The following is a 20,313-nucleotide window of genomic DNA, read 5'->3' as shown; positions in this document are numbered from 1 at the left end:
TCTAATCATAAGATGATAACGATAAGACTGAGAGAAAAGAGAATCTATCATAATAGACGTACGAAATTATCTCTAAAGAGGATTAAAGAATAATCTCTAAAGAGGATATTATGATCAAGTAATGTTCCGTTACAGCAATTTCACTTCGATCCAAGGATATTTTCCAATCCGTTTATTTATGTAATATGCATTGTGAATTTATTTTATTCGTTTATAATTTCATATCCACCTACATAATATACTGAAGAATATTTCGAAAAATTTTTTACTTGCTCTCTCTCTCTCTCTCTCTTAGCTTTACGTTAATAATAAATACATTGATTCTGGACGGTTAGTTTGCCAATGACTAACTTTTTTCATATTTCAGGTAAAAAATTCATTATAGAGTCAAGTTAAATAAAACAATTTTATACTCTAAATGGAGATATCATTTATCGCGCAAATATTTCAAATCTCCGTATTTAATTCGTGTATGGAAACCGATCCGTTTCTAAAAAAGGCATAAAACCTCGAACTCGAATATATCGAAGCGTTGAAGCCTCTTTTCCGCAATATGCTGATTGGCTGTCTCGCTTGTGCGGTGTGACTTGCTTTATTCGTGTTATTTGCAACTGTCAAATCATGCGAATTTTGACAGTTTGACAATTCGTGAAAGAAAAAGTTAAAGTTAGGAAAAAAAAATTAAAAAAACTGGAAAATGTCCACAAATAAAAGCACGCGCGCAGCGCGCGTTTGTGCTGTTCTAATATTTGTAAAAATGTAAAAACTGTGATTTCAGAAGTTTTTGGGCGCTAACATTTTAAGGAAGCATTTTTCGATCCATGGTTATCGGAAACTTTTTGTTCGGTATTAAATTCTCTTTCAAATGGGATCAAAGTGATTGCGGTTCGCTCCATAGGTTTCGAAATAAACCAGTTAATAATCAATTTCAAATATATCAAAAAGTGTTTTTTCGGCTATTGACGGTTACTCCAAAACCTATGAACTTTGATCTCATTTAAGAATTTACCATCCTATTTTCATTAGGATAATAGTATCGTAGCTATCTTGCATACAAAATCATTTAGCTCTAATTAGTTAAATTTTTTTTTCTTTTAAATATGTATTTTAATATGATATAATAGAGACAGAGAATTAATTAAATTGCGATAAATTAAAATAAAATTAATGAAAAAAATGTCTCTTAGATTCTATCGTTTTTAGATGTACATACTTCTTTTACTTTTTTGTAATTAAAAAAAAAAAAAAAGATACTCGTATTTTAAAAGAAAAGTAAAACAATACAAATTTTGCAATTATAGAAAAACCGACAAAAAAAATTTGGAACAAGTTTCAAATATTATAAAATTATTTGTGCGTTTTTCCTTCTTTATTACTTTAAATTACTTGAAATATTTTGTGTAAAAGTAAAATTAATAAACATGTATTAGTATTTAATGATGCGTTTTGTTACATCGTAAAATATTTTGGATCTGCTCAAGCCATTTTCATAATAATCGATTCACATTCAAGATACAAGCCAAACATTTTTATGTATGTTTTATGCTGCGGCCTATATAAATTATATAAGTTATCGTAAAAGATTATATGACACGTGTATGTATTTTATTGCAAATGTCGATATTAAAAATTTAAAGAAACTCGAAGAAATTGCGTTGCTACTAATTTGTTAGCTGGAAAAGTATTGTCCCATACTATATTTTTTTAAGAAACATTTGATATATTATATTAAAAAAAAAGTCAATATTTATACATAAATAATATCTAACATTATCTTACATTGCATTACGTTACATCGATATATTCTTTTCTGTCGTAAATTTTGAACAACCAACTTGCACATTATTCTACATTTGCAATAAAATGTCTAAGCTGTAAATGCACGTAGAAAGTTCCTTCTCGATACGCTTTTTCTTTTTTGGCATTTATTTTCTACGCTTCTTTCCGTCGTTGCCTACGCGGCTCAACAATGTCATGCTATGAAAAAATGCTTTATCAAAACTGATATTCCTCTTCAGAAATTTTCATTATTTTGGTAATATTATTATCAAATTGCATTATTTTGTCGATCAATAATCAAATCTGTTTCCGCACCATGGCTGCAGATCGTTAAAACTGCAAACTAATATGTAAAACAGCACCGTAAAATACATAAATTAGATTGTACAATATTTCCCATAGAAATTAAATGTCAATATTACATTCATGAATAATTTATATAATATATCAAAGCTTATTTGCACATTCAAGAGTTTATGGTAATAATATATTATTATTAACCATATTATATTAATACATTGTTATTATATATTATTATTTTTAAAGATGGTAACAATAGTTTGTTAAAAAAGTTAGAAGGATTCCATTGTGTGTGTGTGTGTGTGTGTGTGGTTAATTTGTATCGCATTAATTAAAGAAAGATATTACAAATATTCACGTTTATAAGTAATCCTAAGAAAGATAATTTACCATCATTTATGACTATTCGTTTCGATCGCTTAGTTCATAAAAATCCATTGGGAAGCTTTTCAAATGGTTTCATAATTCGTTGCGCATTTTTCCTCTCTTCTGTTCGCCTTCCACGGTACGAGACGAGGCAATAAAATTGTTTATTTTTCCTCCGACTTTTCTCGATCTCATAAAACGCAACCCGTGAGCAAAATTACTCTAGATCGGTTACTCAAAATAAACTTCACGGATAACACGTTGCGACAATTTTCGCAGGACATTCCTCTTTATCTTGCATCTTCTAAATTCGTGTTAATTCATTCCCGCGATAATCTGGAGTAGTTTTGGCTAGTACTGAATTCTCGTATAATGATTTCATTTCTCCGCTTATGAAACTACCGACGTAATTGACTCTTATAAAGCGATAGTTGCATCCAATGTCGAGAGTTATCGACAGCAGATTTTTTTCTCGCAGAATCGATTATACAAATCAATAATAAAAATTAATTTTTTAACGTAGTATATAGTAGTTGACGAAATTTTGACGAAATGTCGAGAATTTAGAAAAAAAAATTATTTAGGAATGTATTATTTTAGAAATTTATTCTTTGTATTTTTTAAATAATAGAACTTAAGCTATAAAAATCCTTTCATATATACATTGTCGAACAATTAAGTTTCGAGATTTGCTTCGCATTTCCGAAGATTTGATCCGTTTGTGCTGCAACTTTGCACATTTTGTGCGCATATTTTGTTGCAACAAAATTTATCTATTTATTTACTAGCTTCCTACATATAATTGAGTGCAGTTCTGAAAAGGGCTTATCTCTAATTTCGATGATATTTTGTAAAAAGCTTCCTTTCAGATTAAAATGGAGGCCTCTAAAAGAAATTTTGGCGACTCTTATAAGGTCATTTTTTAAGAAAAAATAGTAAAAAGTATAATAATTATGCACATTCGTGACAATCTTAACAATACAATTATATTTTTCTTAGCAATACATTATATTTTTTATCTCAAGTTCTCTTTTATATTTTTTATCATGTTCAAAAAATGACTTTCTTATATTTGTACGAATGAGTTACATTTAAGTGAGGCGCACACGTAATTCACTGTCCCGGAAAAGGTGCGTTTATATTTCCACTTGTCGAGAGATATATATTTTTGTACTTCCGTATAACTTACAAACGGACTCTCATATCTTGCTAGATATATTACGTAAACGAGCATCCGTAAATCGTTGGAAAACTGCTCTCGGACTAGTAAATGAACGGTCATTTTGCACAAGAGGCAAGTCAGCCTCTCTATTGGATTCTGGATTTCGATAAAACTCGAACTCAAGCTTTTTCTGTTGAAAAGATGCTTATCGTCGCATTGTCGAGAGCATTTGATTAATGACGGCGATTGCTGATACTTCGTATCAGAGATTCCTCGTACTCGAAATATCGTTTTTCCGACTTTTCAAATTAGCTCTCTCATATTAGATATCCGCTTTCTATTATCCGTGAATTATATTCAGTCATATTTTTATTTCAATTCCTCTGTATAAGCAGATTATATAGAATTTTAACTGACAATGCAAAATGTCCTCGGAAAAGAAAAGAAATATGCATCCTGAAAATATCTTCAAGAAGATTTTTCTCTAACGTATGTATACATATATATGTTGCGAAATATTTTTGTAATACATTGCACAAAGATATCGCTATAATATATCTACGCAGCATTTTTTCAGTAACACGAACCATTCTCTTAACTTTAATACACGTGCGAATAAATGACGACTATCAATGTACATATGATATAAAATATAATTAACGATACTGCCTTAGGTATAAAAGCTTTCCAAGAAAAGAGGTGGCAGCCGGATTATTTATTTGTACGCATTAAAAACTTAGGAGAGAGATGAGTCATTCAATAATTCTCAATCTGAGCATCGCTCCACTTTTCCAATACGCGTAGGGATAATTCATGTGATATGAAATCAGTGCACGGTTCTCTCAAAGGTAATTTTTTTTTCACGGCGAAAGTGTCGGAAAAGTCTTCATTGTCACGAAATCAACGATCCTTTGCGGTATGAAATTTCGCTTTGACTTCGCTGAAAAGCGCAGATTTTTGTGAATATAACAAAGAGCGCTTTAAACGCGTTTGAAGTGGATGTTTGTTTTTATGTGGAAATCCGCGTGCGGGAATACACATATAGGACACATGCTGCCTTTTACAGTTATCGTTCTAAAATGATAGTTAGCAGTTATATGATCCATGCAAAGCTTTCACATAAACTCTCATTCGCGAGCAAAACAAAAAACCTCTTTATTATTCATTATGTAACAGCGTGCAAAAGGTATATTGGATAAAGATCGAAAAAAGCTCGTTGGGGATTTGCGTTTGCGTCAAAAGCACGTGGATATTATTAGAAGCGAATATCGCGAAATAATAAGCTGTCGATAATAAAATATTTAGTACGATCAAGCATTGCGTTTCAAAAAAGGTCTTTGAAAAGATTCTCGATCTTCTTATTCCAAAGCGATATTCGGATATTCGAGATAAAAATTGGAAGATGAAAAAAATTTACAGAATTTGAATATTTTCTGAAGAGACAAGCGCGAGAATATATAAAATATTATTATTTATTAATTTAAATACTTTATAAAAAAAATGTCACTGTTTTTATTAGTTTTGTGTAAATATACAATAAATGATTAAATAAATTTGTATAAATATTAAAACTGAGATTTCTTCGACTTTTGTGTAATATATCATGATCATGATCATTATTAAAATGATATTAATTCTAATGTGACATTAATAAAATGTCAGCTGCAAACAATATCGCATTAATGCAATCGTGACTTCGCCGAACAAAAGAGTGAGTTGCCATGAGAGTGCAATAAGCTTGAAAATAGGATAATTGTTACGACACATAACTACTTGAAGCTTTCTTTGCATGTGATTTTTGCCATGAATTGCATAATGACGCTTTCATAGAATAAAGAGGTAACTGCGATTGTAATCTCGATGATCAAGCAATCTCGTCAGACTACAGCAGAGTTATTTTCATACAAAAAAATTTATAAATAATTTCCTCTAAGAAATTCTTTATATATTCTTTACAAAACGTTATGTACGAGCGGAATAATTTATTTCGAAGAAAAAACAATTTCAAAAATTCTTGTATTAAGATTTTTCTCAATATATTCAAATATATATATTTTAAATATTTGATATTATATTTTAGACATCATATATATAAATTATTTTTTACTAAACAAATCAAGACTTAAATTTACTTTCTTAAATAATATGAATATATTAAAGTCACATATATTTTATTCTTATTATTAATCAGCATTATAAAATTGTTTTTTTCTTTTAACTTCTTCAAGTTAAATTCTGAATTTGTTTGAAAAAATCGAATAAGGATTTGAAATAAACGAAGTACATAGAATTATTTATTAAAACATGACGCAATGAGAAATTATTTTAAAACCAAACTCAAAAGAGAGGATAACGACAGGAAAGAGAAAAGTAGTATAAGTAATCTTAAAAGCACTATAATCTTATGAGTTGCACGCGATTTCTTTTAAGTTTCACCACTTTGATAATTCACAAATTGTATTCGAAAGATTTCAGAGTTTCTACCGCGGCAAAGAAATTCCTGAAAATTATGTAGTTGCATTGCGTGAAAGACCATTAAAAACCACCCGCATCTGCATATATCGATCCGGTTGACCCTTTCGGTATTTTTTAATGCACATGCGAAGAAAAACATCGGCCAGCTCTTTTACTTTAATAGCTTGCGATTGAGCTTTTAGTTTATTTAAAGAATATTATCTTTCCGCGAAAATTTATAAATATTCTGGCAAAAGTATGTCTGCAGTAAATAGACCGATGATGCATGTAAATCGTAACATCTCGAGATCCTCTTTCATCGAATTGACAAACTGAAAGGTCGACTGGCGTCGAACATGTATCTGGTTTATGTTAGAGAAGCAAATAAAATAAAAATCGTTACGAGTAAAAATCGTCGCTGCCTCTTTTATATAGCTATGCCAATTTTTATTTATATTTCGTTTTTACTATTTTATAAGAATTCTTGAGATCGTCTTATCTGAAAAATTATGGAAAATACGTACAATTATTGTTGTTGTTATGATCAAAAGAGCTAAGAGAGTTACGAAACAACGACTGTATCAACTGTTATTTGTTTTGTAAACGTCAATTTCGAAATACGCGATCGCAAATTTCCTCCAAGTGACGCGAAACGAAACGCAATATCGTAATTTAATTATTAGCGTTTGATTCGTCATTACTACTGACGTACTGACGTACAGCGAAATTTATGAAATGTTATATTTTTCTAGTTTACAATTTAATAACAAATATGAGAATATTAGAATAAAAGTGTGAAAAAATAACTATGTAAAAGAGTTTAAAATAAAGAAAAAAGGAATATATTTAAAATGATATTTTTATTGGCTTTTCTTAAAATAAATTCATACTATATTGCGTCAATTGTATTAAAACCAAAAATGTATTCAAAATTACATTATATGATTTAATAAAATTGCAATAAAATAATTTATTATGTTTCCTTGCTTTCAGTTTAATAAGATAAATATCGCCTTAGAGGGGCAGAAGACAAAGACAAAATCCATAAATGTTAAAATTATTCTATAAAATGCAAATATTATAATTAATGTGCAGTTATTGTGTGTGTTGTGTGCACGAATATTTAATATATAATTAGTATTACTTACGTGCGTCTCCATGGCGGCTTCTTGGATTACGGTCCGCGCGTTCTCTTCTCGCAGCTGCGTTTCTTCCGACTATCAAAATGATTCGTTCTGAAACATATCGCGTATTATTAATTAATCATTATATATATATATATATATCCCCCGTTATTCTCAATATAACGGAGGAAACACGATGTTTTCCTTTTCATAATCACTTTATAGTTATTGCCATATTCGCGCACAAAGTCAATAATTTCAATAATTTCGGGATAATTGTTTTATTATTATTAATTTTAGTTAATTATTATATCATGTAGTATACGGCTATTGTAATGAGTTTACACGGTAGAAAACACAGCGATTATTTTTCCGTCATAAAAAGAGAACGCTTTCGCACGGCTTTGGCCTTTTGTGTAATATAAACGAGATAAAATCGGCTTTTATTATTTATCATACATAATTCGATATATTGCGGTGGATTGTTGAACATTTTGATAAAAGAATCTCGTATCGTTTGTGAGATTGGTTATAAATATTGACTCGATAGAAAAGTGATCTTTCACACATTCGATGTTTTTACAAATAACCGTTAATTTAACCGCACAGCATCAATAATATTTATTATGACGTTCACAAGTTTCCCAATAAAATATAAATAGAAACTGTTATTAACTCTCTTTGTATGTTACCGCAATGAATTAAAATTGTAAAAACTTACTGCAAAAATGTAGAAAAAATTTAAATTGTTTACGTAACAAATAATCATGTTACTCGTTATTTTATGAGTACATAAGTTGCGCGCGAGAGGATTTATTGGGAAAATAATTTAGAATAATTTAAAGCTTGGTCTTATGAAGAGTCGAACGAAAGATAATGAACGAAATCTCGAATTGGCGATGATAGCCAGAATAGATCCCGACGCGCCCTTATTTGTCATTTAATTAGCCGTGTACCGTGTATTAGTAGGTCAGACAACACTTTTTCTTCTTTCACGATACTGCACCCTTCAGTCTATTATCCGGATAAGATAATCATTAGTAGCGATCGATCAGCAACCGAAAACAACAACCACGGAACTTCGCGAAATTTGTTCAACGAACGAACCGATAAGGATATCGAAGGATCCATTATAAGATTATACCCTGCTCACTGATATACTAATTCGATCTACGTAATTGATACAAGATAATTGAGAATAAATGAACTAAGAAATTGGAGTAGATATCGCAATAAAATCAAGAAGAAATATTTATTTCTAAATGATTTCTATTTAAGCTAAATTTTGTTAAAAGATTTGTATTATAATTTGATATATAATTGTTTTTTATGCAACAAAATAAAAGATACATATCTCGCAGTCCTTGAGAATTTCGCATTAACCGTGAATAATTTACCGAACTAACATTCAGCCGTAATTGTTAAAGTTCGCGAATTTATGAGCAATATCGATTAAGCACAAATGTGCATGTGAATGCAAACTAACTTTATATAGTACATTAACCCGAGGTTATCAAGGATCATCAAAGGTCGATTTAAAGTATATCGTAGTGAATAATGATCACGTGCAAGAGATATTTGTCTATTATGGCTTTTTATTCCGCATTGCGAGCGTATTTAAATGGCAAGGATACGCTACACAAACATCGCATTATACTGTCCACGACATAATACCGTTAAATACTGTTAAATACTGTTATGTTGAATTTGATAGGTTTGATAGAATCGAATTTATCCGACTGACCCGAACAGCATGTTAGCTCCAAGTTCACAAATTGTGCATACATACATCTGAAATCACGTTAAATCGAATTGAATTTTTTGACGACTGTTGTTTCGTAATATGATAAACATAACATAACTTAAATTTTTATCTAGAGATGCATACGAATGATTTCTTTTTTCATTTCAAATAATATCTCTTCTTAAAAATATTAAATTTTTGCTCTCTCTGATGACACGAAAGCTTAGCAGAGTCGTATCTGCGAAAAAAAAAAATCGTATAATTAGTCTCGCGCGTGTGCTTTTTTTTACGTCTTATCGGTCGATAGTCACGTGCTTTTCGATCGCTATTGAAATAGATCAGCGCGTATTGCGATCACGAGAGTCTCGAGAGGTATTCGAGTGCCGCAAACACTCGAGAGGGATGTTCCGCGGAACTTTCGAGCACCGGCAATGAAAACATTCCACACATGTCGGTTAACGGCGCATGTGTTTATAATTAATTAACATACAGACGTAGTTTGCCGAGCTAGAATGATGATAAAGTTAACAGCGTGAATGATCAAACAATTAAGGAGAAAGCCTTATAGTGCCAAGACAGCGCTTCGAAAATCAATTATACCGTCACGGGGATTATCCGTGGCTTTCTAAATAAACTCAAAGTAAGATCGTACGGAAGTATCGAGAATGTTTTTCAAGCGAGAAATCGATTTACAACGTTCAGATTACCTTAAAATACGCCTCTCCTCCGTTTTAAATATTTCCATTTGATTTATATGCAATAAATTTGTTTGATTTTTATAATAAAAAAAAAGACTAATTATTTGAAAGCTGTTGACATTTTTAAAAAAGTTAATTTATTGTTCTTCATTTTATTGTTGCGGCTGCCCGAATTCTTTGATAAATTTTTCTGTAGAAACAATATTTTTGAGATTTAAAATTCAAACATATTTTTCACCGTGAATATCATAATTAATTATGGAATAAATTTGCGACGTGAATATATGAAAATAGAGGAAATGGCGTGAGTGCCATTTCTATTTAATTAAATATTGCAGTTTGTGAAAGACATATCAGAGAGAATGTATGGATTGTATGAAATGCTTATGTATTCCCCAGCTTTGCTCTGAAAACGTTTACATAAATATAAAGAGAACACTATCTTTATAGTGTATATTATAATATATATATATATACATACATCGCTCTATATTACAGATTGCAATTAAAGTTTCTAACGGAAGTTGAACTCTACCTTAAAGTCAAATATCTACAAGCTCGACTCAATCCTATTGCGTATTCTATGTGGCCTACTTTGTGCCGTTAAATACCCGATATCTTGCTCGCTTTGCCCTTCACTTAATTTACGGAAAATGTCGGCTTCTCTTCCTTTGACGATAAAGAGACAAAGACGCTCGACAATTCAACACAATCCCTTTAGCTTTTAAGTGCTTATATTATACGTAAATTCGGTATTCTGTAATTAATCTCCATACACGTTACCGGTGTTTTCGCGGAGAGAAAAATGCTTTGTTACAAAGTAAGACAATATTCTAATTGCGTTATGCACGATAACGGAAATTTTGAATAATCTATCTTCCCGTATTCATGAGATGGAATTTTGTGTGTACATTCCACTGAAAACTCTTGTCGAATAAATTGATTAATATAATCCGAAATGGTAGGAAAAGCAACTCTGTCCATCGATCCCTTAGAACGAAAGGGCAAACCTTGGCCTTAACGTAGATAGCGTCATCGGTCATTGCTAATTGGTTTACTTCATCAAGTGTCGTCTCACAATTAATACGCGCTGACATCAATAAAGGTGTGTCGTTGTTTTAATGAGATGACATATACAGTACTTCGGAAAATTGCGCTTGAAGTTAATTTCTTTCTTTTTTATGAAAATATAATAAATATACAGAATTTTCTTTCCTTAAAAAAAAAAAAAGACATATATATGTATCTAAAAAATATAAATATTAGAAAATAAATGATAAATAATACCTTTTATCGGAAGAAATAAATCGCGACGACTGACACATTCCCACGCGAATTCAACTTTAATATAGCGAGCACAGTATCACATACAATCGAGACTGACACAAGCGGTCCGACTGTGCCCTCGCGATACATTTTCTTACAGATCAGCTGGTACTGCGCGACGATTGACATATGACGTACTCGCGGACGAATGCAACTTTAATATGACGGATACAATTTCATACGCTATCGGAACCAACGAAAGTGACCGATTGCGCCTTCGCGATATTATTTTACAGATTCGCAGAATGTATGAAAGAGAAATATACAACGCACTCGCGTACAGATTAATTTCAATATGACAAACACGATTTCCCGCGCGATCGGGAAGTGCTACCGCGATACATTCTTGTATAGTTTTGCCGCTGGAAATTCGCAGAGAGATACGCGACAATAGATACAATCTCGAGAGACATTTTCTTATAGATCTGCCGAAAATATCGAAGAGAAATATCCGTTAAATCATCTTTATAACATCGTGTGCTAGTGCTCCGCTAACTGGTAAAAAACATCACGTTTATACACCTAACCTGTCAAAATTTTTCAAAACTGCACGTAACGCTATCTCTACGCTCCTCTATGAAGCGGACCGATTTTCACGCGGTATGCGCAGATCATTCTACATGTCAATGCCCTCTAGTTTATACCGATATACTTTAATATGCGTTCCATTCTTTAAAGGAATGACTATGATTGGCCAAGGTAGTATTTAATACATATTAATGTATATCGTTGTAAACTGGACCAATCGCGTACGCGATATTTTTCGGCCGATCTCGGCCGTTTCCGTCGTCGTTCGACTCCTGGCCTCGAGTTGCGTTCGAAAATCTACTGAAATAGGATAATATTTGATCGACTAATCGGAACAAAGCACTCCTTTTATTCTGATTTGTCAATCTATGGTCATCGAACTCTGACGAGTAGATTTTCGAACGCAACCCCGTGAAGCGTAATATAGAGGCGCGATAATCGATTTCGATCGGTCCCGATCTCGCGTAAGATTACATCAGTCATTTTTCGCAGTTAGATTCGTTCGCGAGTGTTGTGGATCGCGTATTTCTTTCCGATAAATTTAACAGCGGAATTATAAGAAAATATACGCGAGTGCATAGTCGGCCTTCTCGATCGCGCGGGAAAATATATCCGTCACAGCGAAGGTAGTTCGCGCGCGAGCGCGTCGCGTATTTCTCCTCGTACTTTCCATTACTTCGAACTGTCAAAGTACATCGCGAGGGCGCGATCGGTCGCTTTCGATCGCGGTCGGTATTGCGTCAGCCATATTGGGAGTTCGATTTGCGTGCGAATTGCGTGCATCGGTCGTCGCATTTTTCTCCTCGGTATTTTCATCGTTATAATATATCGCGGAGGCACAATTTTCCGTTGGTCCCGATCGCGCGTCAAATTGTGTCCGTCGTTTAACGAGATTCGCGCGGGAGTGTGTTGGTCGTCGCATATTTCTCTCCTCGATACTTGAAGCGGAGCTTTTCTGCGTAGCCGAGAGACGAAGTCAGCTATTTCTACCAATTTCATATGGTAAGTCAGTTTTAAATTCATTTTTATATAAACTCCTATATTTTGGTGACAATTTATACTTATCGTTAGCACAAAGTTTCTAAATTTTTCATTAATTCTTTTTATTTATATTAATTCTTTGATATTAATGTTAAATATTAAAAATAAATTTAATATACATTATATGAAACAAGATTTGCTATCAAAATTGAGCAATTTAACTTGCCGGCAAGCTGGTAAAAATAATTCACTTCATCTATTCATCATTTGTTGAATGACCCCGCAGAACGATCAGGATTAAGGCAGGTGGCCGTATTTGTTTTCACGGTATTTCATATTATCTCATATTTTCTTATAGATCCATACATATGTATGTGTGTGTAAAAAAAATGTATTTCCTGCATTTGTTTTAATCCTTTTCTTAAATTTCTTAAATTTTAATTTGGAAATTTAAATTGAAAATCTTTACTCGACACACAAAATATTTTTCACCTCACTTATCTGGAATGCAATAATCAATTTTGATCAATTCTTAATATTCAGTCAAAATATATCATTTAAATACAAAGATGATGGAATTATCCTTATCGAAAAAATTAGATTCCCAATTCTTCTCGTTAGATTTTTTCTTTCTTTCTTTCTTTCGGGGAATATATACATATTCTCCGATAGTATGGAATTCTTATCCTCTAAAACCTCTTTTTCCCTGGTGTTGAAGAAAGACTCCGGCAATCGCGCGTGCATTACTTCCAGGGATATAATAAGGCGATCTAAGGGTTCTTAAGATAACTGAACGAAACGAGTTCACTTCACGAACGTCTAAAAGGACGGTTTGTCATTAACCAATCTAGCATCCCATGGACGTAAAGTTTGATAAAGACTTGAGAGTTTAACTCAAAACTCAAAACTAGATTAACTCTTCGCTTCTATTACGAAACGAGTGCTGACGATTAATATTACATTTGTCTTCGTTTCTCGCTGACAAACAGAATGATACAAGATTAGAGACGACGCACGTCAATGTATCCTTAAGAAAAGGCTATGAACTATGAACGCTTGATATAATTACGAAAGGTCGCGTGTCGCATAATTACCGGTTTGCTCTTCGTTATGCTTAGAATTCTCATCAAATTAAAGTAGCGACGTATTTATTCAATATATTAAAGTTGTAAGGAAGATACAATGCGATCTTATTAATTTCCATGGAAAAGCCATTGTCATAATTTGTGAAAATATTAAGAAAAATTTAATTGCATTAATGTAAAATAAATACAATAAATTTCAAAATTCTTTGGACAATTTATAAGGTTATTAAAATGCTACATTAATAATATTAATTTTTTTCAATGAAAATTAATTCAGTCGCTTTATGTGCCGTGAAAGTTATTTTAATATCATAAAAAATAAAAAAAAAAAAGATTATACGATATTTCTCGTATATATTTATGATATATCATAAGGAACTTTGAGAGACGTCCGCGGCGGTTTTCAATTTTGAACGAAATTGAAATTCCACACTCTCGAGAAATCGAGGAAGAAACGAATTGGATTATCTTGAATAAGTTTCATGATGTGGTCAGCCACCGTTTCCTCTCCCAATTGGCCTTTCAGCATTCCCTTTCCCACACAATCGTCGCGTCTATAATTCTCTTATTATTCTTGCATGGACCGGCGATCTTCCGGCGCTCTATTGGATCAAGTGTAAGCTTATCGACACTGAATCCTCGATGGCCTCTTCCGTAATTTGAGTAAAATCCGCAAAATCGCCGGATTCTCAAGTCCTAATCCGATCATTGTTACGCGCGTGACGCGAATTCTTTTCACAAATGGGTTTAGACACACACTTGCCATTTTAGTATTCTTTAACATCTCGGCATATAATGCAACAATTCGAAAGGAAATTTATGTGAGAGTTCATAGGGGACTCGAATGTGCTTTTTTTCAAATGCGCAATTCTGGTAAAAGCTCCTCGTGAATCGTCGTTTAATCCTTCGGGATAACGTCAAAAAAGGGAGATATATCATTTTCTATCTGAATAAATTTCGATACGATATATACATATGTATATACGGGATAGTTTGCTATACTATATTTTATATATGAATATAAATTTGGAGCTTGGATTGTTCGTAGTCATAGTGTAAAACGTTGATCTAATATTGATTTGACAAAAAATTACTTAATATTGATTTAATAAAAAAAAATTGAAGAAGTGTTTGTACGTGTGGCGAGTAAATGTGTACGAGAAAATATGTACTGCGAAAATTAATTAAACAATTTCATTGAAACAATTGCGACTAATGAGAAGAAGCCATACGATTTCTATTGCGAGCCGGTACATGGTATTTGGTTGGTTCATTATTAATTAACGTGTAGTTAGAAGGGATCGCGTTAATTAATTACTAATTGATACCGTTTGGAATCGCTCGATTATCTACGTCTAGATAATAGATTTTCTATAATACAACTATATATACGACATACGATCGCATTCGCGCCATTCCTCATTTGACAATTCAGTTTGTAAGGCAAAATTTCAATAGATTTTCACACACAAACACACATACATGCATGTGTATTAATAAATTGATTTAAATTTTATTGAATATTACGTAGATAATATTTTATTGTATAAAGATAATAAGTAAATATCTATAAAAGATAAAACCTCGCCAATTTTTTCATTTTGATATGTTATAAAGAATAAATTTAATAATATGGTAATAAATAGTATATTTAAAAGATTATTATATGTACTTTTTAATGCTCTTTTATTTTATTCGGTGAATCTTTCCATATTTTTATTCGATAAATCATTCAATATGCTACTTGAAGCTCTAAATCCTCTAATTTGCAAAATAATTCGGTATGATTGACGATTATTATTCTGATTATTAGATGCAATTAAATTTTGAAAAATCTAACATGATATAAACAAATATTACACTCCAATACAACGAGATGAAGCATTTAAAGTTTAACGATAATGTTACAATCTGCATTGCATACTTTAAAACTATTCAAGTTTCAAGGGCATATTATGGCTTCAAATATTAATAAGTATTTTCACGAGTATAATAACTTGAAATATCATTCATTCCCATTCAATTTGATATCCAATCTTCCGGCTAATTTTTTTTTTTTAAACTGTTCTATTTATATAAAACGATAGTATTTCGTTTGTGGTAACAATATTTTTGTTTGTAGTTCAAACCATTAAAAAATAAAAAATTTTTTTTTTAAATGTCTCACCCGACTTTAAGATAAAGAAAGGCTGTTGATATATCTTGATTCAGAATCATTTGTAGTGATTTTGCTTTCGTTTGTAGTTTAAAAATTACAACGTATTTGCAATAAACAAATAACACGTAACTTTATCAATTTTAAAGATATCTCTTAAATTCTTCCTTTTCAGAACGCGTCATTAAATTCTGTCTTTATCCTTAAACTGTCAGAAACGTTCTCAAACAGTTTCTCCGTAATAATACGTCTTCAATCGCGTTGCACGATAATTGATATCGATTTTCGAGAGCACACATTCGAATTTAATGAAAGCGGTGTGATGAAAATGGTGAAAGAAAAAGAAAAACTCTTTGTTCAATGGCACAGATGAGAATGAACAATTGTACAAAAAGAGCATATGTGATAAAAAAGACTTTATTGAGAGTACGAAAAAGATCCAGTCACGTATATATCATTATATGTATGTTTCGTTCCACGAAAATTATTTTACGCAAATTGATATATAAGAGTTATTAAATCTTCAAATATTATTATAAATTAATTAAATTTATATTTATATATAAATTAAAATTTCGATAAAAAAAAATATATATATATATATAATTTTGTTATCGTTAATTATTACTAATAAAATCAGAATGTCTACTCCCTGGAAAAACATAGAGAACATGGAATTCTCAGGAAATTTTTTTATACTTAGAAAAATCAAGAAATTCTCATAGAATTTGATTGAGATCCAAGGAATTTTTTTTTAATTTTTCCTTTGATGATTCTGTTCCTATACTATAAGCAGCAGGTAATCCACTATTAAGCTATGTTGTGAATTATATGTTTAAAATATATTATAAATATATATCTCATCTCTGTTTACATATTCAATGTCTTAATAAAATATTAAATTGGCAATACATATTTTTTATTTTAATTTTTAGTGATAAAAAATAAAAATGTTAATAAAGTTAAAAAAATTTTATATCAACGAAAGTTATTCAATTTTATTTTCAGTACATTTTCAGTACGTTTGTAAATTTCGCATTTTTGAAACTTAAGTGGCTTTGTATTTTTTTCTTTGTACGAATGAGAAAAGCATTAGAAAACGCGTGCAATAAAAAAACTTATTTTAGGAAACTGCATAAAAAAATATTTAAAATATTCTCTTTATTTGGAATTTTGAACAAAGATACATGGAAGATGAATTTCATCTCTGAATCAGGAAATTTTCAGAGAAATTTATTAGGATTTGAGTAGACACCCTGAAAATACAATATGCACAGTTTTGGCTTCGATGCATATTTGAATTTTGTTTTTCTCTAGAAAAAAAAAATAATTTTTTTAATACACCCGCGTAAAAAGATCGGCACGCGTCTTTTCTGCAAGAATATACTTCACTTGTTTGAATATAAAGAATTTTCTCTCATGAAACCGATTATTTGTCAAAGAATTTACATACGCCGCTAAAAACTCTCGTTCAATTACACAGATATCAATTCATTTTCTCAATATGTTTTTACATTGATGATTGATAATCAATCTCGCGATGAAAAACTTTTCGCTATGCGAACAGAGAAAAAAACGTATCCTATAAGCTCGGAGAAAAATATTAAAAAATTAGATCGTTTAAATAGAATATAATGAAAATATAATGAATATAATTTTACATAATATCGCGTACCAAAAGATTTTTGAACCCTCACGTTGACATTTCCTTCATATTTTCTCGCACTCTTGCATATGTTGCATTACGCGTCTAACATCGCGGCGGGCTTGCAACATGTCAAACTGTTCGAAACTATTCGTACACAGTTCACGCGTCCGACATCGGGCGCCGTTTCAACGCGACTGCCTTCCTGAGACATATCGTCGCTATATTGTCGGACCTTACGCATGTCCGTCCGATTTCCGGCTCCCTCTTCCGCGCAATCCTATCATCGGTGTTCGTTCCGTTCGAGGCTTTCCTTGTTGCGCGTATATGCGCCTCTTGTGCGCCTGTCGATTCGCGTGAATCCCCACCAATTGTTGCTTTATAAATGCACTTATAATGCAATACATTCTTGGTATATTTTTGGTATATTCTTTTTTGACTGTTCAAAGTTTCTCGTATTTCTTGTCATACTAACTAATAAGCCGGCCTTTGAATAATAAATAAAATTGAATTCTGACTTCATCGTGCAAATAGAAGGTAATTTTATTAATAACCTTTGCACATTTTCTTAAACTGGAACTTGCGCGATGTCCCCGGCATTACCCCCTCCAAAGAGTTTTGACTAGACTTATTGTTAGAAGTTTGGCTCCTTCGTGCTTGCCTGATTTAATTTTTTGTTAAGTATCTCTATCGTAAAAGAAAATTTAAATGACAACGTTATATTATAATTCGAAGATATAACTAATATTATCTTTATTCTTTATTTTCTATTTTTTTAATGACAGATATATTTTTGTATTTATATTTGTTTGAAATTTGTAAAACGTCGTGCCAACTTCGTAGATCTAACCACGAAGAAAACAATTTTATATTACTTAAGCTAACATACACCCGTTATAAAACAGTTTAACATCTTTCTTACAATTTAACATCTCTCAGAATCACGAGACACGTCTAAATTTATTTGAAAGAGCATCAACTTCTGATTTTCGTCATCTCGTAAAATTCGATAAACGGTTTATTGTTAGGACAATTTAGAAACATGTATTTTTTAATATTATTAACGTCAGGCAGTCCGACATTGGCAAAATAAAAAAAAGTTCCTATCAAAGACTGAGAATATCACAGAATACCATAGAACAATTCATTAACTCGTTGGATATCAATAATACTTTTAAACATTGCATCAGTAATAGGAGCGTTGTATTCAACGATTAATACAAATACTTCTTTGCCATTAAAAAATGCTTTAAAGACACTCTGATAAAAATTTTAAGTCTTAAGTACATATTTTTTTAAAGTTTGACAAATTTAAAAAAAAAAAAACGAAAGGGAAAGTTTTTGAAATGTATCAAAATATTGACTATATACAAGTCTGACTGTATCATATGTTTAACTTTGAATAAACACTGTTCGCAGTGGAATTAATTTTTTGCGGCTTGTTAAACAGCATACAACTTGTCAAACAGAATTTCCAATATGTGTTTCTTGTCGTTAGCATGATAGTTTAACGCTTTTGTACGTCCCAACGCAAGCCATTCTATCAACCGTAAAAATTATTTATTGATGAAATAGCGATTCCATGTCTGAGTAAATATTGTGCACCGTATGAGACTGACATGTAAAAAAATTTTCGCCGGACATTCCGCAACGTATTACGTCACGCGTCAAAATGAGAATAGATGCAAGAAAAAAAGATGGTGGCCCGACAGCAACATATTCTGCATCTTCGTCAAATAGTCAGTGTCATGAACAGAAATGGTTAACCAGCTTTCGTGATATTACGTAGCAATGGCTAATGACGTTTAAATTCCGTGTTTGTCGCGTAATATTCTCGCGAGTACATACATCACATGTACATATGATTTATCATGGAAATTTTGATCGTGAAGTATCATTTGAATGGTATGACTTGCATATTGTTATCAAATATTTACTGTCTGTACATTTCCCACGATGTCCATTCTCTCTACCTCCGCATTATTGCATCAGATACAATTGATTACCATATGCACACATCGAATAGCTTCCCACGTTTTATACTTATGTAACATTTAGCGGATTATAATTGAATCAAATTATTGTTCATTATAAAATCGCATGATTTCCTGATATTATTCAATCACGCACGATAAAATTTCGTGAAATGTAAACATTTTAATAAATTGCACGAAAAAAAATTCCGCATTCTTATACCGATACGCGATGACGTCTCGCTATTCACGAATTCGTTATGCAAAGTATTTTAGTAAGGATTGCAGTAAGAATAGACGATTATTACATATCAACTCCATTTCAACACTCGTACGTTTACTAGTAAAACTTATATACAGGCGCACAGTTGTATGTTCTACGCACAAGTGTAAGATATATAAAATGTAAATGTTAACCTACATAAGATCCATTTATTCTGTGTTGACTGCCAATGAAAAAATCTTATGCAAATTAAAATCTTATACCACTTTATGTTCTACAAACGTAACAATTAAAGTTGATCTGATTTATCAATATATTTCGATAGAAAAAATTATCTTTGAATATATAATTGATTAAATATATTATAAATGAAATAGTGTAAATTGTATTAATATAAAAAATAAAAAAAGATATATAAAAGTTATTAAAAATATTGTGTTCAACAAGAATCTTTATAATTAATTTTTACTTATCGGTTTCAACGGAATATTTTTTTATCTATCATGTATATCTATTTTTTGACCTTTTGGAACAATCGTTGTGTATTCGATGTTAATCCGGTGTAAACCTTTAATAAATTAAAAAAATGTTACGCGATCACGATATCGGTAGATTCGCGTGATGGTCTTTTCATTTTTCGCTTCACGTAATAAAAACGATTAATTTATTGAAAATATTGTATAGAAGCGAGCAGAAGATCGCGATCCGAAAGTTTATAAGTAAAATCGTCTCAGTAGAACTATCGAAACTGGAAAGCTTCTTTAATCTAT

General features: G+C 31.4%; 2 protein-coding genes across 9 annotated transcripts in view; one reads left to right on the top strand and one right to left on the bottom strand.

Annotated features, from left to right (window-relative positions):
- LOC138936050 (secretin receptor) overlaps positions 1–17,553 on the bottom strand; it is a 29,213-nt gene extending 11,660 nt beyond the window's left edge. For 5 of the 8 annotated variants that reach the window (XM_070301099.1, XM_070301104.1, XM_070301103.1 and 2 more), the window contains exons 1-2: positions 17,378–17,552; positions 7,210–7,296 (exon numbers count right to left, since the gene is read on the bottom strand). In XM_070301099.1, coding sequence (XP_070157200.1) covers positions 7,210–7,221 — 12 coding nt within the window. In that variant the 5' untranslated portion in view covers positions 7,222–7,296; positions 17,378–17,552. Of the gene's footprint in view, positions 1–7,209; positions 7,297–8,141; positions 8,163–10,914; positions 11,090–17,377 lie in introns of those variants that run through there. The other 3 variants (XM_070301105.1, XM_070301100.1, XM_070301101.1) reach the window with 3 other exon arrangements.
- The window catches only part of LOC138936379 (uncharacterized), a 406,360-nt gene that overhangs the window by 18,600 nt on the left and 367,447 nt on the right, over positions 1–20,313 (top strand). The window lies entirely within an intron of this gene.

The sequence above is a fragment of the Polyergus mexicanus genome, unplaced genomic scaffold, assembly GCF_030449975.1.
Source record: "Polyergus mexicanus isolate NDT 795.1 unplaced genomic scaffold, iyPolMexi1.0 SCAF_9, whole genome shotgun sequence".
Classification (NCBI taxonomy): domain Eukaryota; kingdom Metazoa; phylum Arthropoda; class Insecta; order Hymenoptera; family Formicidae; genus Polyergus; species Polyergus mexicanus.
This window is presented reverse-complemented; position numbering and strand designations above follow the sequence as displayed.